The sequence below is a fragment of the Dryas octopetala genome, chromosome 6, assembly GCF_963921425.1.
Source record: "Dryas octopetala chromosome 6, drDryOcto1.1, whole genome shotgun sequence".
Taxonomy (NCBI): Eukaryota; Viridiplantae; Streptophyta; class Magnoliopsida; order Rosales; family Rosaceae; genus Dryas; species Dryas octopetala.
In genome coordinates this window covers 449730-475731 of record NC_141371.1, presented here as the reverse complement: position 1 = coordinate 475731, position 26002 = coordinate 449730, and the positions used below count along the sequence as shown (strand labels likewise).

At 37.4% G+C, this 26002-nt stretch overlaps 6 protein-coding genes and 1 pseudogene across 7 annotated transcripts; 2 read left to right on the top strand and 5 right to left on the bottom strand.

Moving 5' to 3' along the window:
- Positions 1–533: 533 nt before the first annotated feature.
- On the top strand, positions 534–1278 carry LOC147280629 (zinc finger (C2H2 type) family protein). Its single transcript, XM_086248635.1, has one exon. The coding sequence runs from the start codon at positions 668–670 to the stop codon at positions 989–991; it is 324 nt and encodes a 107-aa protein (XP_086104761.1). The 5' UTR covers positions 534–667; the 3' UTR covers positions 992–1278.
- Positions 1279–1733: 455 nt separating this feature from the next.
- On the bottom strand, positions 1734–7193 carry LOC147280628 (WRKY transcription factor SUSIBA2-like). The gene is made up of 5 exons (XM_086246750.1): positions 6680–7193; positions 5835–6014; positions 4135–5006; positions 3888–4046; positions 1734–2703 (listed from the first exon to the last, which is right to left on the bottom strand). The coding sequence occupies exons 1-5, from the start codon at positions 6935–6937 to the stop codon at positions 1971–1973; spliced, it is 2202 nt and encodes a 733-aa protein (XP_086102876.1). The 5' UTR covers positions 6938–7193; the 3' UTR covers positions 1734–1970.
- A 1734-nt stretch (positions 7194–8927) lies between these two features.
- LOC147280627 (pentatricopeptide repeat-containing protein At3g26782, mitochondrial pseudogene) lies at positions 8928–11736 on the bottom strand (annotated as a pseudogene). Its single transcript, XR_015123002.1, has 2 exons — positions 9036–11736; positions 8928–8960 (listed from the first exon to the last, which is right to left on the bottom strand). The product of XR_015123002.1 is annotated as a pentatricopeptide repeat-containing protein At3g26782, mitochondrial pseudogene (transcript).
- A 309-nt stretch (positions 11737–12045) lies between these two features.
- On the top strand, positions 12046–13798 carry LOC147280626 (Putative adipose-regulatory protein (Seipin)). The gene is made up of 2 exons (XM_086247310.1): positions 12046–12574; positions 12679–13798. Exons 1-2 carry the CDS (start codon positions 12083–12085, stop codon positions 13462–13464), a joined length of 1278 nt encoding a protein of 425 aa, XP_086103436.1. The 5' UTR covers positions 12046–12082; the 3' UTR covers positions 13465–13798.
- Positions 13799–13911: 113 nt separating this feature from the next.
- On the bottom strand, positions 13912–16502 carry LOC147280625 (putative 4-hydroxy-4-methyl-2-oxoglutarate aldolase 2). Its single transcript, XM_086247309.1, has 2 exons — positions 16324–16502; positions 13912–14750 (listed from the first exon to the last, which is right to left on the bottom strand). The coding sequence occupies exon 2, from the start codon at positions 14735–14737 to the stop codon at positions 14237–14239; it is 501 nt and encodes a 166-aa protein (XP_086103435.1). The 5' UTR covers positions 14738–14750; positions 16324–16502; the 3' UTR covers positions 13912–14236.
- Positions 16503–17968: 1466 nt separating this feature from the next.
- On the bottom strand, positions 17969–20900 carry IPP1 (isopentenyl diphosphate isomerase 1). The gene is made up of 6 exons (XM_086246884.1): positions 20630–20900; positions 20023–20078; positions 19427–19518; positions 18961–19063; positions 18726–18863; positions 17969–18494 (listed from the first exon to the last, which is right to left on the bottom strand). The coding sequence occupies exons 1-6, from the start codon at positions 20863–20865 to the stop codon at positions 18241–18243; spliced, it is 879 nt and encodes a 292-aa protein (XP_086103010.1). The 5' UTR covers positions 20866–20900; the 3' UTR covers positions 17969–18240.
- Positions 20901–24505: 3605 nt separating this feature from the next.
- On the bottom strand, positions 24506–25060 carry LOC147280623 (uncharacterized). The gene has a single exon (XM_086246349.1). It carries the CDS (start codon positions 25058–25060, stop codon positions 24506–24508), a length of 555 nt encoding a protein of 184 aa, XP_086102475.1.
- Positions 25061–26002: the final 942 nt, after the last annotated feature.

Here is a 26002-nt window from a genome sequence, read left to right as displayed (position 1 = left end):
TTGGTGCTAGGCTGCTGAATTGTCAAAATCGATCGACTCTTGTTTAAAACAACACTCTTTTGTTTTACCAAAACAAAGAGGACAAGTACTAGCATCGTGAAGCTTGGACTTATTTCAACTTGTTTCTCAACTGGAAAAGGCAAATCGCGGACTGACCAAGGTTGGGGGAGCTGCACCGATTTAACAGTGAGTAGAAATGTGGAGAAAAGTATCACTTTATTGAAAAGAAAAATTGAGATGGATACAAAGCTCAATTTTCGTGGGTAGAAATCAACCCTCCGTCCCTCCCTAGCTTAAAATCACCAACATTCTATTACTTTTACTTTTTAACGGATTAGGCATTTTTCTAGCTTAAAAATATATATATAACTCGAAACCCAATTGGTTCAGGTCAGGAAAAGTCAAAGAACCAAAGCACACCTTAACTGGAGTGTCCAATTAAATTGCACCACGTCACCAACCTCACATAGATCCTATCAAGTGAGCATCAAAGATAGATAGCCCTATATATAGAGTTATAGACACACCGTGCACTCAATATCTCTCTCCATCAACCTCCTCCCCCCTCCGTCTTAGTTTTAGGGTTTTCTTTTTCCTGTGCCTGCCCATCTCATCTCAGCCGTCCAATAGCCAAATCAAGGAAGGTTGTCTCCTCAGTCGTCCGATCATGACAGGCAAAGCCAAGCCCAAGAAGCACACGGCCAAGGAGATCGCCGCCAAGATCGACGCGGCGACGACGAATCGCGGCGGCGGCAAGGCGGGCATAGCCGACCGGACCGGCCAAGTGAAGGGTGGGCACGCGAAGCTGGAGTGCCCGCACTGCAAGATCACGGCGCCGGACATCAAGTCCATGCAGATTCATCACGATGCAAAGCACCCGAAGATGCCTTTTGAGGAGGACAAGCTTGTGGACCGTCACGCGAGCACTAGCCAAGTGGCCGAACCCTCTGTGAAGCCACGTCCTGGCGTGCGCGGTAGCCTCAAGAAGTGAAGAAGAAGAATGGAATGGGAAGGATATTTGGATATATGGGCGGGCGTGGTGTCTGTGTCGTGTCGGTTTTTGTTTGGTTCTTGGGGTAGTGGTAGATTGGTAGGGGTCGGACTAGCACTTGTTGTGGCAGTGCAAGTGCCAATGGGTTTGGGGGTTTGGAATTTATGGAATGTGTATTACTTTTTTTTTTTGCCTATGAATATGATGATTAACAATCAAGAGCGGTTTATGGGATGTGCTCGCTTTCAATCCATCTTTTTCTTCAAAGGGTTTTGTTATTTGATTGAGATAGTTGTGGTGCTGCTGTGCTAAATTGATTCTATAATGCTTCATTCATTGAAGAAGCCCTTTCATAGCTTCATATGCATTAATCATTTTGAGATTTGAGAATGAATTGAATTGATTTCTAGCATTACTTCTAATTGCTTCTGTTTGCTTTTGGTTGGAGTGTCTGTTTGTTAGAATCCCCTTCCCTTGTTAGAAGGTCATGGGAGTAATGTTGTATGAATGCACAGGTGCTGTGAGGGTTTATGGTATCTAGAAGACTACAACCAGTTTCGTTTTTGTCATAAAATTTATCATGCATTCAGAGTCCGTCATAATGATACATTTTGGTCAGCTCCAAGGACTTCCAACTTTAAAATAAAACTGATATGCATCATCATCCTCACGGGTTCCGGACAACTTGCAAAGTGCAATCAAGAATAACTCAAAATACACACCAGAAACAGAGACAGAGACAAAAGGGAAATACTATGTATGTATTAATTCCTATTGATATAGTTTATGAAGAAACTGTAAACCTTTGTATGAAATCTGTGTAGGAGTTTTATAAGATTCTTGATAGGAAACAAGAAGAAAAAAACTATCACAACAGAAAATTCCAAGAAAATAAAACCTTGATCACCAGTATAAGGCAAGCAGAGTCTGCCTCAGTTGATGACTGCTTTAGAAGCAAAGAAAAACAAAAACAAAATTTTTAGGATGGATAACCTCCCATGATTCTATGATATAATAATGACGATGAGGTCGATAATGATGCATTTGCCTGATCAATGATGGGCAGGCAGGCATCATAAAGGTTATCATCCTTTTGCTCTTGTTTAGGCTTTAGGAACCTTATATCATTCTCCTGCAGCTGCTGTCCTGAAAAATAAGGCTGCACTGGACAAACTGATTTTCCATTACTAAAATCAAAACCAGCAAGAGGCAGATTCCCGGATGGGGGAAGATTCAAAGGCAGTGAAATTGGGAAGTCCGGGACAACAGAACCAGCCTGATGGGCCACATTGTGATTAGCACTTAGTCCAAAAGAACCATACGGCATGGTATTTTGTAAAGGACGAAATTTCATTTGGTAAATGGAGGAAGCTCCAAATTTCAAGTCATTATTGAAATTCCCAAGAAAACTAGGACTCAGGTATTCATTATGAAATTCTGGTTTTCTATCAAAATGAGGTGCAAGATCTTGTACTTGTGTCTCAGGCTTTGGAATATTGGTATTTCTAGGTAATGCCAGAGCTGGCTGAGCATTGCCAGTACCTGGATGTCCATTACCGCCACTTGAATTTATGTGATTACTGTTTCTGGCTGCAGGCACTTCATGGTTGTGTTTTCCCTCATATGTTGTAATTACGAATTTCAGATTGTGGGAGGCCCTTTCCACATGCTTCCTTACTGAACATCCCGCACTCGTACATTTATAATAGCTCCTATAGGATAGAGAATAAGTAGAAAGATTAATTGCATACATATTTATAATTGGAAGCACAAGCCCTGTATCTTACCACCATCAGGACAGAACATACCCCAACATATACACTTACATGATTTTATGCAACCAACATTGTGAATATAAGGATAATGAGCTATTAACTTATGTGAAGAACCAAGGGTCCGTTTGGTACCCTATCTCAAAACAGTTTTTCTTATTTAAAAATACATAATTGTTTTAAAATATTGAAAATGCGTTTGGCATATCATTTTGAAAAATAAATATCTGAAAAAATTTCAAAAACATGCCCTTTTATGAAAACGATGAAACATCGTTTTCTGGAAATTTTTTTTCTTTCGCGAACTTCTTCCTCACCACAACTCTGTTTAATCTCTCTTTCACCACATTTCTGCTTAATCTCTCATAAAGACCATAGAGATAGAGATAGAGGCAAATTTAGATCTGAAAAGAGTATCAAATATAGAAGCAAGCTAATGCAGTTTTCTGTTTGGTTGCCGAGAAAGTCATCGCAACTCGCCACTCTCATATCTGATGGGTTCGATCTTCGTCCAGATCATCATCCTAGTCCAGTCTACTCATCGTGCCAAGCTCGATGAACTCTGCCTCCTCCAATTCCAAGTTGATTCTCATATCCAATCGACTGGGTCTCCATGATTGAGTGAAAATTTGATGGAAACACATAGTTTTACTTTGAATGTGTGATGAGAATTTTACATATGTTTAAATTTGTGATTAGTTGAGTGGTTTTTGTTTAAATACGTGATTAGTTGAGTTGATACTGTAAATCATTAAATTGAGGAATTTACTTGATTTTTCATACCAAACAGATTTTTAGATTATAAAAATTAGTTTTCAAAATTCTAATTTTCAAAATAAATCGTAGTTTTTGAATTTTTTTTTTTTGAATTCAATACCAAACAGGGCCTAAACGATACCAAGAAAATGTTATCCACTATTTATTTATTTTCTTTAACTCTCCCATGTTCATAACTTGGCAGAAATCTACACATGATGAATACCTAGAGTTTGGCAGAAATCCAGACACGATGAATAACTCTTCCATAGATTATCTAGAGTTTGGATTTTCTTCTTTAACTCTTCCATTTCATAACTTGATGAAATACACCACACATGAGAGAGAGAGAGAGAGAGAGAGCATACCTAGGGTTTGGATTTCCTTTGACAACTTTTTGCCCATACTTCCGCCAACGATAGCCATCATCAAGTATATCGACTTCACTCTCAATTTGGACAACTACTCTTGGTTCCCGGACAGCCCTGGATGCTAAATTTGTTTCAATCAAGCAGCTCTCTTTCTTCCTGGAAGGGAAAATCAATGCGTGAGATAAATATATCCTGCTTAGTCATGGTGGCCTGGAAATAGACACCTTTAAGATAGAGGGCATACCTTCTTTTTGACTCAGATTCTTCATCATCTACATCATCTCCAAGGGATATGCTTCCTTGGGTGGCCCGATCATCATCATCATGACTAGCAAGTGTGGATGAAAGCTCTGGAGTTTCTGCTGATTCAAAGATACCCACAGATTTCCCTTGGGTAGTTGATAATGGATCAGAAAGCTCAGTGACAACAGATGTTGAGGGTGTCCTTTCCAGACCATCAGCCCTCCCATCATAACCAATTTTAATATCCTTGCTGGACTGAAAATGTGTCCAAACTGACCCACCTTCAACTTGGACAGAGGTTCTACTGCCTTCACCCATCTCTGACATCTCATCATATGAAAATGCTGATCCACGTGATGCTCCAGCTCGGCGATTAGGCTGAGGCTGTGCATGATTATGAGGAGCTCCCTTGTATATGATTTCCGTTATTTGACCATCAAAGGATCGTTCCACCTTTTTCTTTACCTGACAATTTGGATGTGTGCATTTATAGTAGCTCCTCGGGTATTCACTACCTTTTACCTGTTTCTGCCCATACTTCCTCCAATTGTATCCATCTTCTGAAGTCCTTACCATTCCCACAGATGGGTATGACCCCTTACGGTCTCCTTCCAAAAAGTGATGGGTCCCAATGTCCTCCCTGTGAATCAATTCTTTGGGAAGAGAGTTTTGATCACTAGCTACACTGGAATGAGACATTTGCAAGTCAGCGCAGTTGGTATACATGATCACACTGTTCAATTTTTTAAGATCAGCCATGGATGGATCCACATCATAGTTCTTTGCATTAGCTTCTTCCGGAAACTCCGTTGGGAACTCAAATTCCATTGGTTGTTGCTCAAAAGAAAGAGCTTGATAGTCAACATCAGACCCCTGCAATGGGAAAAACCAATAATTCATATACAACCAAAACCCTTAAATAAATTATTGGTAAGTTCAGAACTTAACAGCTCCAGAAACTTATCCAAATCTATAAAGGAACCATTAACATTTTGGTTTTAAAAAGTGACATTGCATATTCATGAGTTGCTTCAGATATGTGAAGGCATGTGCATAGAAGAACTGTATAAAGTTGTCTCCAACAGTTAAAAGGTATGGAATAATGACCACTTTTGTGTGAAGGCATGTGTATGACATAATACAGATTAGGTAATTAATACTTAATAGAGTACATTTTCACAGAAAGTAAGAAGTTAACCCAGCAATAATATGCCAAATCCTACAACACGGAGGATTTCTATAAAGAGAATAGGTTAATTTGCACAAATGTTTTTACATGATGACCATCAATATAAAGGAACTATGCACCAAACAGACAAGGAACATTTTAATCATTGTAATGTAATTAAATGGACAACCTGTCACATTTTACAGTAATAATTCTATTATATATCATATAACATGGACATTTAGTTCTTCCTCTTTTCTACCAAATTTAAGGGGCACGCCATCTGATTGGACCTTGAGCCCCATCAAAGGTCAGCTTCTTCAAAGAGAATGTTTCACTCCTGGTTTGAATTAAACAGCCAATTTCTTATTTTGCCCAATTTCGTAAAAGTAATTAGACCAAAAAAATTTTAAAAAACCTCTCTCTCGTTTAAGAGTATAATCACACTTAATTCCAAAACATGTTAAGTTGAGGCATCTATTTGTATTTTCCTATTATTTTCGGAAGAAAGAAACAATCCATGTAACTATTACCTGAATTTCAAAACTAGAATAGCCTGGCAGATATTTAGGATCCCCATGACGCTTGAATGTGAAGGATGAACCAAAATCACTCCCCCTACGACCATCTTCATGAGTCGCAGATTTCAGCACTGAACTATCATCAATGGGAGGAAGTAATGGAAAAGTGCCAGTGGTGGGAGAAGGCAGCACCTGGAAGAATACAAGAGTTGAAGATCACATATTTATTTTTTTGCAGGAATTGCTAGACAACATTTAAGACTTTCTCATTCACACAAAAGAAATACAATTATGCTTTCGGATACTCTGTAACTATCAACATCCACAATTTCATTTGCCTTCTGGCTTACACGGAACAGAATTTTGGAGCTGTACGCATACAACTGAGAGCTGTCAAGTTTTTGGGAAATAATATAAACCAAAAGTGGATCTGGAAGTGAATTTTGGGGCAGAATGACAGTTCAACTGTTTCATTTTTCTTAGAAAAAATACCAACATATCATATTGAGAATGCACTCTCAGAGAATTACCGTACCAAACATGAAGAGAGTGAGTAAAAAAAAATAATAATAATTAAGAAGTAGCACCAAAATACTAAAATTAACTTCATTCTTTCATTGTTTTTTACTTCCGTCCTACTATCAATTGCATTAACAATTTCAACAAGACCCAGATACAAGACTTCACATTTTGAGCTTCATAAGCCCTAAAATTCACAATAAAACCAAAAAAAAAAAAAATCAGTTTCATTGATCAGCCAATCACCAAACAGCTCCCAACAAAACCCAGATAGAATCTCACACATTCAGCTCCAAAAAACTCCAGAATTGACAACAAAACCATGAAAATTACAAAACCTGAGAATTGGGGAGCATCATGGGGGAGTCGAGCAAAGCGGTGGGGCTGATACCAGGCGGAATAGTAAGGCAGGGGGACCTGGCGGCCGCGGCCGGCGATGGGAAAGGGCTTGTGGTCCTAAAACGCGCCGTATTGATCCTCTCCGCATTGAATCCACACTTGGCTGCCCTCCTCTCTGCTATGCTAATGCTGTTACCACCACCACCACCGCCACCGCATTTGGGTTTGTTGTCTACGACGGAGTCGTCTTGGTCCATTGGTCTTACAAATCCGTTGTTTACTCTTATTCTTTTGTGTATTGGTAGAGTGAGTGACAAGGATGTGACTGTCCTCAAGTGTGAGTATTTCAACAATGAAAAACCCCAGCTCTGGTTTGGTTTGGTTTCAGCTCCTCAAGACCTTAAGAGTGATTGTGGAGCTGAAAACCTTTTCATTAAGTGAAGATTTCAATAAGTGTCTTGAGCCTTTCAAGTTTCAATGTCTGTCTATGATGGATTCATTAGAATCATACAAGAAAAGAATAAGGTGTTCTCACTTTTCAGAGGTTCCAAGACGAAAGAAATGGATTTTGAGTGAGAGAGAAAGGGGGGCCACAGTTAAGGTGTGCAATGTTTTACATCCACATCACTCAACAAATCAATTTTGTCGGTTGCAGTTGCCCAAAACCATTAACAATTTGGTGAGACTTACTTCCTTTTAAGGTATGTACATCTTAATTTCTTAAACATTTAGCAAAAATTGGCAAGTATTTTTTTTTAATTGGCAAGTTTCTTAACTCTCTTACCAAATATAAGTAATTCATTTTTTTTAATGTATTTGATTAATATTGATAAGTTGAGAATTGATTTACTTAAACATGTGTAGTAGATCGATTGTGTTGAGAGTTGCTAATGGCTAGCCGCAAATCTTGAGGGGGAGGTTAGGCTTAGGCTTGTATAATCCAAACAAGATGCAGTTAGAATTACAAGGGGCACGTGTCTACTACTCAGAACAAAGACCTCCGAAATATATGGCACGTGACAAATAATCTGGCTGCTGTTAAATCTTGTAGTTGTAGTAACCTTGGCTTGGCTTTGAGTTCTTTTTCTTTTGTACACCATAAACGGATTAATCTCTTCATGAATCTCCTCAATAGTCTTGAAATTCAGTCCAAGTTTTCAACCATATTTAGTAATTAATTAGTATACTATTTTTCACCCTCATGACTCATTGCCATCAAATAATTTCATCATACCTCCTACCTACTACACAGTGACACAGTGCCTAGTGACTGTTGTGCTGTGCTGTGCTGCAATTATGGAAATATATTGGTTAATTACTTAATTGTTTTAATTTTGATGAAAAAAATATTTAAGTTCTTAACTGCCAACCATATTTTCATGTTTTGTTTGTTTGAATTCAAACGTGCTAGTCAATGAATTCACGATTCTAACTAGGTATTACCTTAATGAGGCCCTCATAATAAGGAATTCATTACCAACGGCTCTCCAAAACACTTTACTTCCTGACTATTTATAGCCATATTCATGAATCTTACTATAACTCATCAACTCCAATGCAAAAGAAAAAATAAAAACACAAACAAAAGTTTATCCAAAAAATTACTCACTCTACCTACCTTCTAAAGTTCTAATCCTACCCACTATGAAAATTTCAAAATTAATCATTTTTTCCTTCAACAGTAGTCAACACCATCTATAATTTTAAAAATAACCCTGTAACAATTTTTTTTAGCTAGCTAACCAATATCATCATCCCAACATCTATTATCAAACTGAGTGCCACCCAGTGTTTTTTTGCCAAAGTCTGATGCATAGACTACATTTTTCTGAGCATTCTATTATCCTCTGACAAAAAACACAGAATAGTTTACCACCACACCCCCATTGTACTAATCTTTCCTATGTTGAGATCACATTTCTTAATTCTTATTGCCAAATCAGTTTCCTCTGTTTGCATCTTCATAACAGCACACATATGATTGCTATAAAATCAGTAAATCTGAAGATTTACCATCAAAATATGAAACATGGGTAGTAATTAACAGTTGCTTTAAATAACTATAGTGCACAATGAAAAATGAAATCCATACATTAAAAAGAAAAGACCGCAGAAAAATTCGTCAAAATTGGTTTGTTACTCGATGAGATCTGCATAAAACATAATGTGTAAACAATATACAGAGACGCATAAAAGATAAATGATAGATGCTTAATACACTGAGATGCCCTTCCTTTCCATATGACATCAGAACAGTACAGGTTCAAGCTCATATGACCCCTGTTGTGATTTACAGACCACTTTAGACAGAGGGATTGAGAAAGCTAGAGGGAGAATTAAAAGCAATGAGCATACCAGGTCCCAAGGAGGCTGCAATGGCAACACCAACTGCGACCAGCCAAATTCCCAAGCATGCAACTGCAACCATTGAGATCAGCACATACACAGAGCTTTTGGAAGAGCTCGCATGCTTCCAGACCTTTGCAAGACATGAAGCTCAGAAACAAGAGGATCATTTTATATTATCCAGGACATCTTTTACCATATGGGAAGTCTAATATTGACCATATGTGCACAAAACTCAGTGTTCACCAATAATCCCCACAGGAGCATGCACCACCCTTAAAATGGTGGAATCTATGAGCATCTCTCATTACAATTTCCCTTCCCGTAACCTTAGAGATAAACTTGGTAGCTGTATGACAATCTCCACAAACTCTAAGATTCTTTTTAATTCTAATAACACTCTCTGGTCCTGAATTTAAGAGTCCAAAAACTATTGCAAGCTTCTCGCTATGCACAGACAACATTTTCTCCTTCATCTCTTCCTCCACATCATGCAATACAAAGTTCAAATCCGGCTTGTACCCTTCTTGTCGAATCCTGTTTATCACTTTCTCCAACTCTGAATAAATTAAATCAGATTGAGTATGTGAAGTATCTCCAGCCACAAATGTATAGACCTTGTTTTTAATCTCTATACTGGTGTGACCAGCAATTTTCCTTACCCTTCTTTGTTTCATTAACTCTCTAATCTTATCAGCATCTTTCCGTTTGCCAGAAGATGTATAAATATTGGACATGAGAACATATCGACCTGGGTTCTCCGGATCCAATTCAAACAAATGTTTTGCAGCAATTTTAGCCAGTTCTATATTAGAATGAATTCTACATGCCCCAAGAAGTGATCCCCAAACACCAGCATCTGGCCTTACTGGCATTCTCTCAATAAAATCATAGGCTTCATTCAGTCGACCAGATCGACCCAAAAGATCAACCATACATGCATAATGTTCGGGTCTTGGTGTGACGTGAAAATCCTTGCTCATGGAATTAAAGCACTCCCATCCTTCAGAAATCAACCCACCATGACTGCAAGCTGACAACACCGAGAGAAATGTAATGTGGTCAGGTTTTATTAGAGCCTTCATCTGATGAAAGAGGTTAACTGCTTCTCTTCCATGACCGTGCATCCCATATCCTGAAATCATGGTGCTCCAAGAGATTATATTTCTCTCTTGCATCTTGTCAAAAAAATTTCTTGCATATACCAAACCTCCGCATTTTACATATAGATCAACTATAGAGGTTTCAAGCGCAATATGCTTATTGGAAAAGCTACGAATAATGAGTCCGTGAATTAAACGTGCTTGCTGAAACGATGCTAAATTTGAACAAGCACGAATCACGCTCAAAAGTGCCACCAAATCAGGGAGAATCCTTTGCAGTATCATCAGTTTAAAGAGCTCCAAGGCTTGAAGAGGCAAATCAACTTGCACATATGCTTCAATCATGGATGCCCAGGACACCAAGTCCTTATCACTGATTCTATCAAAAAAACCTCGAGCAACATCAATTCTTCTGCACCTTGCATACATTTGCATTGCAGCATTTTGAACGGATCGGTCCATATCAAGTCCGTTATCTATCACAACTCCAAAAACTTCATCAGCTTCATTCTCTCTAAAAACACAAGCCATCACATTCAAAATGGCAGCCCTGTTAGGCCTAATTCTCTCATTCAACATCATTGCAAACAAGAACAGCCCCTCCTCAAAACACCCATTTTGCGCGTACGCACCAATCAACGAACTCCGAGAAACCACATTTCTGTCCAGAATTTTATCAAACACCTTTCTTGCAGTCTGAACCTGGCCAAATTTACCATACAGTCCAATAAGTGAATTACTTACAAACAAATCAGAAGCATAACCACATTCAATCACATGCCCATGAACCTTTACACCCAACCTATCATCACAAACATACCCACAAGCCTTAATAACAAAAGGGAATGTAAAATTATCAGGTTGAATACCCATTTCCCACATTTGACCATACAAAGCAATGGCTTTTTGATATAGGCCATTGTCCACGAATCCTTTAATCATTACATTCCAAAGGAAAACGTCCAAAGAGGAAGAGAAGGCAGAGAAGAGGGTATAGGCATGAGAGGCTGAGCCCAAAGAGGCATAGTGGGCAATGAGGTTGGTGCAGAAGAAGAGGTTGAGGTGAAGGTGGGCTCTGAGGATAGAGGCATGGACAGCTTTGAGGGAGTAAAGGGTGTTGCATTGCTTTATCAGTGATATGCAAGTGCTTGGTCCAATGGGTTTGTGAAAGAATTGGGATTGGGGTTGTGTGCAGTAGAGGAGATGTGCGTGGTGGTTTAGAGTACGCAGTAACAACAGGGTATTTTGCCTCTGCATGGGAAGAGTCGAAGAGACCAATGCTACTTTTCACCAGTTTACGACTCTTATTAGATTTTGCTTTGACTAATGCTAGAGGGTGTATGTTGGAGGGACACGTACACTTTTACATTATATTAACCATAATCATCTAAAAAATGTCATCCCTTTAATTAAGAAAAAAAAAAAAAAAAAAACAGAGTTGCATTAGGCATTTGTTTTTAGCCAACAATTTGAGATTAAGATCTTGTTCATGCGACCTAATTAACTTCTTCTTTTTGGTATATTAGATGGATAGAACCGTAGCATATAAGCTATCACCTGTCACCATTTGAACTGGAATGGAATTGGGGATTTCTTATTTTGGTCAGCTTTCTGTTTGACAGCACATGTCAACTCCTCACACACCAGGGCTGCCACGTCTCATCTATTCCTTGCATGCACATACACAGGTGGAGCTCTAGCTAGAACACACTCTGTGATTCTGTGACTCTGTCCCTCTCTCTCTCTCTCTCTCTCTCTCTCTCTCTCTGAGACATGAAACCTCAGCCCACATCAACCATCACCGACCCACCACCACCAGAAGCAGTAGCAATGGATCAGGATGATGAAGAAGAAGCCCAATCCCACTATGATGATGAGTATCTGACGATACCAAAACCATCAGAGTGGCTCCCAAAGCTAGTATCTTTACAAGCAGATTTGATTTACAACTGCATGGTCACTCTCTCTGCCCCCATATTCTCCCTCTTGTCTGTGGCCTCCGAGTCTTACCACCGAGCCGAGGAGGCCAAAGACACCGTCGAATCGGCGGTGCACAAGGTTCCCTACAACATTACACATGGCAGCATCCTCCTGCTGAAGCAGCTTGGAATTGGGTTACTGGGGGCTGCATATGTGTGCATGGTTTTGATAATGGTTTTGATTCTGGCTGCCATGGTGGGTGTTGGGTTGGTGAACCATTGGGTGGAGGAGCCTGTGTTTGTGAGAGAGGCGCTGCACTTTGATTACACTCAGCCTCATCCAAAGGCTCTATTTGCCTTCGGTGGTGGTGTTGGTGCTGGTGAGGGAGTACATGTACATGAAGGGATCATAGGGAACAAGAGATCTAGAAAGCATCTTGGGGTTCCTGTTGGACACACTTTTTATGTCTCTTTGGTCCTATTGATGCCTGAATCTGATTTCAATAGGGACATTGGGGTGTTTCAGGTATATATGTATACGTACTATAATATTAATCAAAATCAAATGGGTTTCTCTTTATTTTTTAGAAAAAAATGGTTTTACAATTTTTTTCGTTTTATGATGATTAGATGAGTGCAGAAGTATTATCAGTAAATGGTGATGTGATTGCAAAATCAAGCCAGCCATGCATGTTGCGATTTAGAAGCCTCCCAATTCGACTCACACGAACATTTCTTATGGGGGTACCGCTAGTGCTTGGAATCTCTGCAGAAACCCAGAAGATGAGCATTGGAATACTGAAGCACAAGGAATTAGGGAGTCCAAGAACGAATGCCATAAGAGTAAGTTTGAGTCCAAGAGCAGGAACCTCATATGTTCCACAGGTGTATGAAGCTGAAATCATAATGAATTCGCAGCTGCCTTGGACAAAGCAATTGGTGCACAGTTGGAAATGGACATTTTATGTGTGGGCGTCTTTGTATTGTTACATTTTGTTCCTTATACTTCTGATAAGTTGTTGTAGACCACTCTTCTTATTACCAATCACAATTATCACAGCAAGTACTACAGCCAATTCAAATGTCAGTACTGACGACCATCTATATAGTACTGGTGATCAAAGCGAATCGAGTGGAGTTAGTGTAGTTCCACGCCGTCGCACTAGAGAAGCCAGAATGGCGTCTACAGGGGCAGTTAAAGATGATGAAAGTGATGAAGTTTCAGAGTTCTTCAGAAAATGGCAGCGCAGCAGAAGCAAAAGAAAAGCAATCTATTTGCAAGCAGGGGATTTGAATTTGCCGGGTACTGCAGAAACTGTTGGTTCATCTGCAGCCTCAGCAATTAGCATAAGTAGAGATGATACAAGTATTGCAGCTGCTGAAGATGTTGGGGACTCCGAATCAGTGTGTACTTAATTAGTAAGTTGACTACTTGAGTTGTTGGTATGAGAGTGTGTAATTAATGCGTACGTTTAAACCTTTGAACTGGTTAATCATGGTAATGAGAGCTTTGGGGTATGTAGATTATGTTGTGTTCGACAGTAGAAAAAGATTTGATTTGGTTACGATATTATAAATAAACCTTCTGAATTTTGGGCTAATTATCACTAATCCATGGTGTAGTAAGTTTCTGTTGTTAACAAAGATCAGTAGTTTAGCATAACCAGCCACTTCAACCCATAAGCTAGTAGACATTGCACTTTGTGATCTGTTTTTCTCTTAGATATTTTGAGCAGTGATAAATAGTATGAAAGATTTTTGGGATATATAATTCAATGAGAGTTGAGATTCAATGAAATAAGCATTATGTGATGGGTGTCAATGAAATCGGAGAAGGGATTTAAGCTGATTGGGAATGGTAGATGAGAAAGAGAAAGCAAAGCATAATTGATAGTTTAACTATCATGGAATGTTGCTTAATACAGTAGAAATTTGGAAAATGAGCCAGGCAAGACAACCAAGGTACAATAGCAGATTCATGACCAGGAAAAAATACAGTACAATAGCAGAGCAACTAAAGAAAGACGTACATCCAGAACTGACAATTTTTATGCTGCAGAGACTTGGTCTTTCAAAAGAGAAAATCTTCCTGCAACTGTTGTACACAACAGCCCTCTTACAACAACTAGTAGTCACATGATCAGCAGGTGAAGGGTTTGATGTGTAACCAACGAGTGTTTCTTAAGGTTTAGACAGATAACTCAGTACGAGAAATCAGAATTCCATCAGTGTCTGCATAAAGCCATTCCCCATCACAGATCCTTGTCCCAGCAATGGTTATGGGGACCTGTTTTTCTCCAACCCCCTTCTTGTTGGCTTTCATTGGATGGGAAGCCAGAGCTCTCACACCAATGTCACAACCATTAATCTCATCAACATCTCTTACACAGCCATTCACCACTATACCTGCCCACCCATTGTTCTGAGCTTGAACTACAGGGTTCCCCCCCAATATTGCACACCGCTTGCTACCACCCCCATCCACAACAAGAACTCTGCCATTGCCTTTCTCCTCAAGAAAGGCACGAACCAGAACGTTGTCTTCAAATACCTTTATTGTAACTATTGGTCCAGAGAAGACCTGTCGACGGCCATATATCTGAAATATTGGCTCAAGCACCCGCAGATCACCACTTCCTATTAGTTGTGAGTGTGCGTCGCAAACTTCAGCAGTTGTAACCAAGGCCATTTTTTCCAAACACCTTCAGGATAGGACATACATCAATATATTGTTAGACTGGTAACAGGCAAATTACAGTAGGTTTGGTTTCCACCAGGACACCTAATACAAAAGAACATGGAGCAGGACCATGATACTTTATAATCTCTCATTCCATTTAGCTTTGAAAATCTCGGTCATCTAGATTACAACTTGGACTTGAAACCCCATAAAAGAATTACAGTGAAGCTACATTTACTATGAACCCAAATGAGAAAAGAGATGCAATCTTGAAATTTGCAAAGCCATATTTACCTAGAGCAGACAAGATTCATAAAATCAATAACCGGATGAAATAGTAATCATATAGATCTACTTTGAGAAAGATCAGGATTACAGAAAGCACTTAAAGGAAATAAATATGCTAGATCAAAAAACCATGTAAGAAACTCGGCATAACCTATTTCTTCTTGTGCTATGTGTTCCTGCCTAAGTGCCTAATGTTTTCCTTGTGCCCTTATAATTCAAAAAGATAGAAATAATCAATCATAACCTAAACCCATTTCTTAGCAGTAATAAAAATCCTCATCCAAAATTGTGCACTGGTTAGGAAAGGACATTGAAATTAAAAAAATATGACCCTCCTACGTGGCTCTCCTTTTCAGCACCATCAAATACAGTTTTGGTTTTCTATGCACAGGGCTAATCACCTCAGTGGGGTGTCTCCTAAAAGTGAATTCGGGTTCTATCTCTTTGAAATAAAAAGAAAAAGAAAGAATTCAAGATGATAGATGAAGAATACCATGCAAATAGAGGTTTGATTTGGCCATCCAGGCAAAAAGGGAGAAAAGAAAAGATATGAATATGAGACACTACGTGGTCACAAGACAAAGCTTGCAATATTAGTCTTGTATACACCATGATCAACAGAAGTATACAAAGTAGAATCAGAGTGAAATAGAATAGTTCAAATTAAAACCATGAGATGTGTATATTTAGAAACACAACAGAATCCCTTTCAAACTGAGACTTAACAAGTATCAACAGTTTCAAGCATTCAATCAAATTTAGGATGCATAACACTCTTTGAATCAAAAGTAAGCTTATATTCGTTTCCTTCAGCTGAGACATGGTTGTTCAAATCTGGATACAATCCTAAAGAGCAGCATAACATGTCATAAGTCACATGAAACACACACACTAAACTCAAGATGCAAAACCCATAAACACATCGCAAGATTGGATCTTTATGGTTAACAAACCATCATACAGAATCATAACTAACAATTTAATCAAAAAGCAAGCACATAAGTTGGAACCAATGTAAATTGTAATATTATTTATTAATCACGCCAACTTGTTCTGATCTCATGACATCTTTCATACAAACCCAAGCTATAAATACACCGAATGATCCAAAACAATAGAGAAAAAGAAAAAGTTTATTAATTATCATACTGGGTCTGTCTGTATGCTTAGAAAATGCTAGAAACTGCACTGGAAACTATTGAAATTGAAATTGGTATGCCAATTTTCTTAGTAATCAAAGATTCAAACAAGCAAAACAGAGAAATCAGGAACAAAGAGGAGATGAAATCTAAAGGCTCCAAATTTACCTCCGATGGAACAGCAGGACACCACAAGACGGTGGAACAGAGAGAGAGATCTTCTGAGTTCTGACTTATGATTCTGAGCGTCCCTCTCACTATAAACATGGAATGGAATGGAAGGAGTTTGAGAGAGAGAGAGAATCTGTGTTAAGCTGTAAAGCGCGTGGAAATGTATTCTTTTTCATTTCTCGCTGAGTCGCTGTTGCTTTTTTTTATAATATAGAGTTTTTTATAGTTTGCTTTTTCTTATAATAGAGTTTTTCCTTCTTGTTTTTACATAACTATTTAGAGATGAATTTAGAGATGAGCCAACAAACAAATATAAAAATCAATTTAGAGATGAATTTGGTGGCAAAGTTTAATTTTCAAATAGGAATTATAGAATTGGACAATTAAGACACAAATCTAATCTTTATCCTTTTCTTTTTTGTAATTATTTTCACAAAAAACACTACAAATAAAACGGTTAATTGTCATTAACCTCCATTAGCGTACTTTTATAAGAGTGCAATTTTTCTAATGAAGGTTTCCACATAGTGTTGCAAACGACAAACATTTATGAGAATGAACTATTTTTTAAGTAAAAGCCTATTGGTTTCTATTAAAAAAAAATATTAAATTTGGATTATGTAATTGAAGTAAATTTAACTAGAATCACTTTAGTTTTAATTTGTACAATTAGTCAACTAACAAATTTATTAAAAGAGATTTAATAAATTTTCAACATATGGAATCTAATTTATTATTTAAATTAAATTATTGTCGTTAAATGAACTAAAATGCGGAGGCCAATATGAGTGAACATGTGATTGGTGTGAATAGCATGTAAACGCGTTTTATAAGAGAGTAGAAAATGGACCAAAGGTATTGCTTTGACAAGTAAGCATCATTATTGAAAAAAGAAAAATAATAAAAGTATAGCATTATTGAAGTGACATCATAAAAAAAGAGGGTGGGGTGATCGAGAGGCGAGGAAACCAGTTACCGCTTGACACCTGGACAGGCGGGCAGCACCACCTACAAACCTCTCGAGGGGCAAATTTGTCAACGCGAGAAATGCACGCGAGGCATCGGTGTTTCTTTGTTTAACCACACGAGGGAAACACCGGCAAAAGACCCCAACTTGATTTTACCCGCGGTGCGGGAGGGTATAGGGTTTAGAGGCACGTGCATTTCCCAGCCCCACACCCCAAGTTGCTGGGTAGGCCATCCAATAGCCCATATAAACAGCAATAAATGCTTGCATTTGTCGATGTGGGATATTGTATTTTTAGCCGTCTGTGTGGTCCTCCTGCCAAGGGACCTTTCCCCTTTGCCTGGTATGACTTCTTTTTTATTATTTGTTATAACTTCCACCCTACAGTTTGTAAAGCCTTATCTTTTTGGAGTTGGTTGTATTAGCAAGCACATGAGAAGAGCCTCTCACATGTCATGCAATCAGGTTCACAACAGTCCTTGTGCATAAATTAAAGATTTATTATCTTAGGTCACAAAGATTCTTTCTTTTGTAGCTCTTTACACTTGGATAAAAAGTGTGAAATAGATGACAAGCAATTTAGACTTGGGTTTTTGCATATTAAAATAAGGGGGTTCAACTCTTGCCCTCCTGGAGCCAATCATGCAATTACATCCCAGTCCAGTGTTGCTATGATGAAAGAAAAAGGCATTTGAAAAGTTTCTTATTGATTAATCAGTAGATCAGGTCTCCATTACAAAACCAGAGCGCCTGTTTCAAATGTAACAAGCCATTTAACAAGTTGTTTGGTGAAGACAGAACAGAGTCAACAATCAAGCAGCAACAAAATGCCCACTTGTTTGGGACGCTTTATGAGTCCAAATTTATTGGAATAAAAGCCATTAACAATAATAATAACAATAGCACAATCAAGCTTGCTTTCCCAGAGACCGAGTCCATTTCATCATTTAAGTCAACCTGTGGATGGTTTTCATGTCAGCAGCTTCCTTGATGGTGCGTTTCTCAACATGATCCCACCACTTGAACAAGAAATTGTCCACAACCAGTCTGAACCAAGGGGACAGCTTCAGACCTTCCTCCCCAGCATCCGCCTTCCTCAGCAGCTCCTTCAACTCCTCCTGATTTACGTATTTAATATCAGCCACTTCATCAGGGTTTGGGTGCACATTCACATCCCGGACTGTGAACAGAAGGTAATCAACTGCAGATTTAATAAAAAAACACCCAAGGGTCAGCATGACAATGTTCCACCCACCGATCTCATGATAAATCAATTGGATTAAGATTGAATTTTTAATTGTAATGATTGAACCTTACAGTTAGCAAGCCACTTCATCTAGGTTCCACAGATCAATATTAAAAAAATAATAATAATAAATAAAGAAAGAACACTAAATAAAACAATGTACAGTAAATCGAGTTGGAATATTACGTTCATGTTCTCCCCACTTGCCATCAGAAGGTGCCTTGTACAATATGCGACCCAAGGGAATAAACTGATCAACAGGCACATCTTCCGCAGGAATACCCAGTTCATCCAAAAGCTTCCTTTGAGCTGCATTTCTTACCCCTGGGAGAAAATGGGAGGAAAAACAATTAAGAGAAAGTCATAGTAGGACTAGTAAAATTGACTCTCAAAGGCAATTAAGGTACTTAGAGAAATATACCAAGAGCATTCTCGTCAATAAGCTCAGATTCACGGTATAGCGGATGGCTACAACAGGTGTTTGTCCACACAAGGGGGAATGTTACCTTTGTTGCAGAACGTTGCTGCAGGAGAAGACAGACAAAAATCAGCATGTCACCCACTATATTTTACCAATGGTCTCAAATTACAAAATATCAGAACACATAACTAGCTATGATCTCTATATAAGTTGAACAGATTTATAACAACACTCATACATTTGCACATTCCAACTCACACGTTATCCTTCATACATAGGTGGCACTGGTTTATACATACAAATAATGAAGACATAAACATATTGCACAATTAAATTAGCTGCAGGAGAATTTTTAAAAATAAGACAAGAAGATTATAATTTCTGAAATAACCATGATAGATTCCACCACTGCTAATCATATGTTATAGCTTGGATGCTTTCAGTTAACATGGCCTAAGCAAAATACCTGAAGAAGCAGCTCATTCTTTGAGTTAAACAAAAAGACACTGAAAGCTCTGTGAAGCAAATTTTCAGATTCAATCTTTTCCATCAAGTGACCTGCAGTTCACATAAGAATTTTTTAAGAAAAAACCAAAAAATGGTGCAACAAGTAAGAACCGATGATGGTATCAATACACACAGATTCAATTTCCAAAGAGTAGAATGCAGACAAAATCCAATCCAGTACATAATTCAATTTTCCCTTCTAAGCAAATCTAATCTTCCAAGTAATTGTTTTTCACCGTAGCTTTCATAATGCACACTACTTTAAAGAATATTTACATTAATATTAAAATTTATGGAATCTCATCAGGAACCTTTAAAGGAAAGGAACAACAACCTCAATTACCATATCACCAAGAATATTATCTTGTGAAAACAATGTCTAGTTTAGTAAATTCAAAACAGCCTAAGAAAATACTTTGTGCATCACGATATGCCATATCAGAATCATGGTATGCCAAAGAATTCTTGTATTCTTTTTTTGGCCATGAAAGAATTCTTGTATTCAGTTACAAATAAACACACAAAAAGAAGGTTAATGCATGAAATATTGCTTACAATTGTATTTGGTATCATGACCAACAACACGATCATTCTCATCCACTAGAATGCATCTGCAAACAATATGAATATAATAGATCATCAGCTCGAGGAAAGACTAACACTGAAATAAACATTGGACTGAATACTAAATGTTAAAAACGCAAAGGACAACGGGAAGCACTCATTGGACTTAAAGTCATTCGCATTCTTTGAATGAATTGAAAACATAGGCAATTAGTATTCTCATCCCAAAAGTTCTTGGCAAGGCAGCAACCAAAGGAGACCAAACAGATTACGTCACAATTCAAGTGGGTGAAAAAAGAATGATTAATTGATCAAAATAACATGGAAACCGAATCCTGAACATGAATTTATTTCCTTCCGATTCCTCCAGTTTCTAAGAAACCAAACAGAGCACAACAGAATCAACAGAATCCCGTGAATTCATTTTCGCTTCTGTTCCAGCATTTTATCAACAACCAAAACAGAGCACGAGAAGAACAGAGGGAGAGTAAACAGATCAACCGACCAACAAAGAATTGGTAATACTTGGAAGCAAAAAAGAAAAGGGATGGTAAAAGCGTGAATAAGATAGAAAGGCAGGGGCAAAGTGGGAACTTACTCGTCTTCGAACATGAGGCGGCGCTGGACAGCGTCCATGCCAGCATCGGGAGCGTCGCCCATGGTGGAGATGTGAAACGACAGAGATAGCCTCGCAGGGAGAGAAGGGAAGTCGTAGGAGATGGGAGAGATTAGAGGGCGAAGAGGAGGGACGAAGGTGGAAGAGAAAATATGAGATTTGGGTAAGAAGGAGAGTGTGGTTGCAGCAGTATTTAGAAGACCAGAACAGAGCGGCATTGGAAATATATACTAGTCTCGAGTCTCCGCCTTACTCCAATCAATCTCTTTCAGTTTTTAATGTTGCTATCCGTCCCTCCTAAACCCTATCATACAATACAACACTATAGTGGGTTGGGAATTTCTGGAAAATAATGAAAATTTTGTAATTCCACTCCTCAAACTATATTTGGATTCAAATTTATTATAAATTTTACTCTTCTAAGCTTTTATTACAAAATATGTATTATAATGAAGATAAAAACTATAACCATTTTTTAATTAAAAAAATTAGAGTGGCAAGTATAATTCATCTCACTCACTCAATAAATTAAATGATTAGAAGCTCTCACTTAAGTAAATAAAAATAGTATTTTCCTATCGAAAAAAACAAAGGACCAAAAATAATAGTTCGTGGATACTTAAAAGCAAAAACGGTAGCAGTTGTTGGGTATCTCAATTGAAAAAGTCGTGGAATTACCCACTATGCATTCAAATTTGATCCTTCATCTCCTAATTCCAAAAAAAAATTAATAATAATGACAATAAAAGTTTTACGCAAATTGATGTGCACTTTTAATGATTGAGCCCTTTTAGTTAAATAATTAATCTAATAAATGCACAGTATACAACGTTTCGGTTAGCACTTTATATCATAATTAGATTTCTAAATAATTTTTTTTGGTTCTATGGTTTAAAAAAAAAAAAACAGAAAATTGTAGAGAAAAACCTTTTCTACTAAATTTTTTGAAAGTTGCAATAGATTTTAAGAAAGTTTTTATGGAAAAAAAAATGTATACAGTTAACATTTTTCCAATAAAATCTCTTTGTTTTGTTTAACAATTCCAAACATAGAAACTAGTTTTTATGAAGATAATTACAATGACAGGTTGCGTTGTTGTGTTGGAAATACCCGAACTTGTTGTATCTAATTGTACTTTCCCTCACGTTATAAATTTGTGGGCACATGTTACATTTGCTTGACCGACATTATCATTATTACTAAAAAATAAAAACGGCCACCAACTCCCTCTCCAAGTGGAGTGGACAAGGTTGACCAGCCAACCAACGTACCTTTGACTCATAACTCATGCACTTAATGTGTTATATATTTTTTCTAATCTATATTTTTTATTGACTTTTTTTTTTATTATTCTTATTATGTAGTGTAAATTTATAATCGAAATCGTTTATTTTTTAGATCTAATTATGATGATCATTTATGCAAAAAAATAAAAAAAATCAGAAATCGTTTGGTTATATAACTGTGATCAAATAAACATACGATTTTGGTAACAATTTAATTCACCGTTAGTTTATTTGATAACAATTATATGATCAAACAATTTTTGATTTAGTTAATTTTTTACATAGATGATATTTAAATAATTATCTAAAAAATAGATGGTAAAAGATCATTAAAATACATTGTGGAATGATAATAATGAAGAATAATATCTGCGGAGAAGGTGGATAACATTCCCTCTTAATAAAACAATCAATCTCAATTTAATTTTAATCGACGAATATAACAAAAACAAAAATTGATAAATTTCAATTGACGAATATAACAAAAAAAAAAATCAATAAATTACAATCATATCCAATAATTTTTTGTAAAAATGAATTCCAAACAATATTCTTTGCGGAATTATGATATATTTGATAAAAGTTGATTCCCTTATTTAATTTTTATAAATGGTAATTAAGAAAATATACAAATAAAAGCATAACCCATCAGCCTACAGGCTACCACCGACTCCATGTGATGTGGATGTCGTTAGTCAACTTTGTCACCCCGTCTAGTCAGATGTGCCAAACGTTGTTTGCATTTTAAATTGGGAATGGCAATGTGCCAATGTTGACGAGGAGAACAAATCAAAGATATAAGACCCCAGAAGTTGGAGACTTGCTTCTTAAATGTTTTTTAAAAAACATAAAAGCAAATTAATCTCAATGCTTTCTTTTGTTTTTGGCTGACAAAGTGACAATCTGAAGTTATTATTTGTTGAATAAATGCCAAAGAAAAAGAGAAAAAAAAAAAAACAATTTATTAGGTTGTTGGTGCCTATAACTGTGTAAGTAGACATATGTGGGATTGATATCTTAATTTGTTAAAATAAAAAAAATGATATCCACCTTCTCCGCCAATCTTTTTATTTATTATTTTTATTTTACAATATATTTTTATAATTAGAATTGTTCATTTTTTGAATATATCTATGAAGATCATTTATGTAGAAAATCAACTAAATCGGAAATCGTTTGGTTATGTAATTATGATCAAATAAATAAACAGTTTTGGTAACAATGTAATTCACTGATAGTTTATTTGATAACAATTATCTTATCAAACAATTTTCGATTTAGTTAATTTTTTACAGAAATAATCTTCAAATTATTTTTTAAAAAATAAACGGTTCCGATTATGAAAATACATTATAAAATGAAAATAATAAAAGAAAAAGTCAATGGAGAATGTGGATATCATTCCCATTGTAAAAATATATTGTGTAGAAAAAGAAAAACTTAATGGTGGCCAAATTGGCCTTTATTGTAGGTATAAGTTTTTAACACCATATAAATAATCCGAGATAGATACTATAGCCTTATTTTTAGAAATTTAAAAAGGAAACTTTGTATGGTGAATAATATTAATATTAATATGGATCACATTTTGATTCTAGAGATACAATGCTTGCATGTGGCAGCCTATTACCTCCACATGTAATATTTTGAGTGGAGTGAGGGTGTTACGTGTTAACACCATTCTAAGTAACACTAACATAGATTTGTGAGATGGGCATCAATATTGATATTTGGGGTATAAATCGGGGGCAATGTATTACATATGGTGCTTCTATTTATACTCCACATGCTCACTGTACCTCTTTTAATACTCTATTCAAAACTTTTATCTTTGTCATCAAATTAAATAATGAAATAACATAAAATAAAGAAAGAAAACCCTCGTGCATTTCCCATCATGCCTCCCCGATAACTCCCACGGTCCCACCTTACTCTCATGGGCCAACAACCCCCTCTACTCTCCCCCTCTTTTTTCCTATTATTATTATTTACTTTTTTAATAAGAGGGAGGGCCAAAAGCCTAGAAAATAAAAGCTAACTAGCTAGAAAGGAGAATGATCGAAAATTTGCTCTCTTCTTCTCTCCCACGCTCCCTCTTAGGCCTTCCACTATGGTAAAGCCATTTTTTGTGACCCAAAACCCATTTTGGGTCACAAATAGTGCTGTGACCCAATTCTCCCATTTATGGTGCTGTGACCCATTTTGGGTCACAGTGTTTTATACATATTTAAAATATGCCTAATATTGATTAAGTGATATTTAATTGATAATTTTAAATTTAAAGTATAATAAAAATGATTCTAGTGATCTTATTTTAATGAGATCTTTAAAATAAGGTCAATATTGAATATATTTAAAATAAGAAAATTTCATAAATTAGACAACATAAGCCTTACAACATCGGGACTTCAACAACCACAAACAAGAAAAACAACACGATGATTTAAAGGAAAAACAAGTACAACATGATCACTAAAAAGGAAAAAAAAACAAGAACAATACGATGATTTAAAGAAAAAACAACAACAACAATCATAATGAGAACAATATTGACGAACCATGATCCAGGTCGTCAATATGTTGGGGCAAGTGGTGGGTTCCCCTCTCGGATCCAGATGTGCTCAATCAAATTAGTTTTTAGGGATTCGTTGACATTTCGGTCCCTAAGCAAATTCCGACGAACATTCATCTCAGGTAATGATGATGGAGCGGCACCGGTCGGACATGGTTCTACACCTTCGTATTCAGCTTCTGCCATTCTAGTGCTCGCTTCTGGGTCTATTGGGTCATCCCTACCGTCATCCTCAGGGCGCTCATCCTCCACGATCATATTGTGCAATATTATGCACGCCTTCATGATATACCCAAGCTCAATCGGACGCCAATAACGAGCAGGTCGTTTTATAATCTGCCACCGGGCTTTTAAAATTCCGAACGCCCTCTCCACATCCTTCCTGTATCCCTCCTGTCTAGCGGCAAACAACTTATGGTGGGGAAGAACGGGACTGTGCAATGTAGTGATAAGAGTTGACCATTGAGGGTAGATCCCATCTGCAAGAAAGTATGGAATGGTGTAGTCTATCCCATTCACAGTGAATTTCACCCTGTGGTTTCGGCCGGAAATCATATCATCAAAGAGATGAGAACAGTCCAGCACATTGATATCATTATTCGACCCAGGTATACCAAAATTTGCATGCCATATCCACGTGTCGTACCCAGCAACGGCTTCAAGGATAACTGTTGGGACACGATAATGCCCACGGTACACAACCGTCGGGAGACCTCTCTAGGTATGCCATCACTAGGGCTTCATCTTCAGCTACCACCCAAGCACTTCCTCTTGGAGCCATGACAAAGAAAAAAAAATTTTGTGTAAATTTGGTAAACAAAGGTTGTAAATTGTGATGAAACCATATGAGTGTTGTGTGATATATATAGACATCCTTGAAAATATAGCTGTTGGAGGGTTTGGGGAATTTTTTAAAATTTTTTCGAAATTTTTTGGCAATTTTTCGGATATTATATCTATTTTAAATGATTTATTAAATATTTGTTTAAAAAAAAAAAGAAAAGGCCGATCTGGACCGTTGATTATCAACGGTCCATTAATATCAGCCGTTGATCCATCAACCGGCCCATCTAAAAAAAAAAAAAAAAAAAAAAGGCAAAACGCAGCAGCCGTTGATCACCAACGGTCGGCCGATCTGGACCGTTGGTGAGAAGGAAGCCAGCCACGCGTCAAGCTTCCAATTCCCCAGCGCTGCAACCGAGCCAGCACGTGACGTCAGCCGACATCTGCGTCAGCAACTGCAGCTTCCGTCAGCAGCAACAGGCGCGGGCCCCACCTCCTTTTCAGCTCAGCAGCTCTCTCTCTCTCTTCACGTGGGCTGCTTTTTGGATTTGGGTCACAACACATTTTGGGTCACACATGAAACCCACTTCTGAGTTACACTTTGGGTTACACCCTCTTTTGGGTCACACATTCCGGCCCGTAGTGTTAAAGTGTGACCCATTTGTGGCCCAAAATGGGTTTTTGGGTCACAAAATCCGGTGCATAGTGGAAGGC

Excerpts from the sequence above, each read along its gene's own strand:
- LOC147280626 (XM_086247310.1), top strand. The coding sequence starts at position 12,083 with ATGGTCACTCTCTCTGCCCCCATATTCTCCCTCTTGTCTGTGGCCTCC. Across the intron at positions 12,575-12,678 it reads GGGACATTGGGGTGTTTCAG|ATGAGTGCAGAAGTATTATC; the intron begins GTATATATGTAT and ends TATGATGATTAG.
- LOC147280623 (XM_086246349.1), bottom strand. The coding sequence starts at position 25,060 with ATGATTTCCGGCCGAAACCACAGGGTGAAATTCACTGTGAATGGGATA.
- IPP1 (XM_086246884.1), bottom strand. The coding sequence starts at position 20,865 with ATGCCGCTCTGTTCTGGTCTTCTAAATACTGCTGCAACCACACTCTCC. Across the intron at positions 19,519-20,022 it reads TCATGATACCAAATACAATT|GTCACTTGATGGAAAAGATT; the intron begins GTAAGCAATATT and ends TGTGAACTGCAG. Across the intron at positions 18,864-18,960 it reads TATTGACGAGAATGCTCTTG|GGGTAAGAAATGCAGCTCAA; the intron begins GTATATTTCTCT and ends ATTTTCTCCCAG.
- LOC147280625 (XM_086247309.1), bottom strand. The coding sequence starts at position 14,737 with ATGGCCTTGGTTACAACTGCTGAAGTTTGCGACGCACACTCACAACTA.
- LOC147280629 (XM_086248635.1), top strand. The coding sequence starts at position 668 with ATGACAGGCAAAGCCAAGCCCAAGAAGCACACGGCCAAGGAGATCGCC.
- LOC147280628 (XM_086246750.1), bottom strand. The coding sequence starts at position 6,937 with ATGGACCAAGACGACTCCGTCGTAGACAACAAACCCAAATGCGGTGGC. Across the intron at positions 5,007-5,834 it reads ATTCTAGTTTTGAAATTCAG|GGGTCTGATGTTGACTATCA; the intron begins GTAATAGTTACA and ends TTCCCATTGCAG. Across the intron at positions 4,047-4,134 it reads GAATCTGAGTCAAAAAGAAG|GAAGAAAGAGAGCTGCTTGA; the intron begins GTATGCCCTCTA and ends TTTCCCTTCCAG.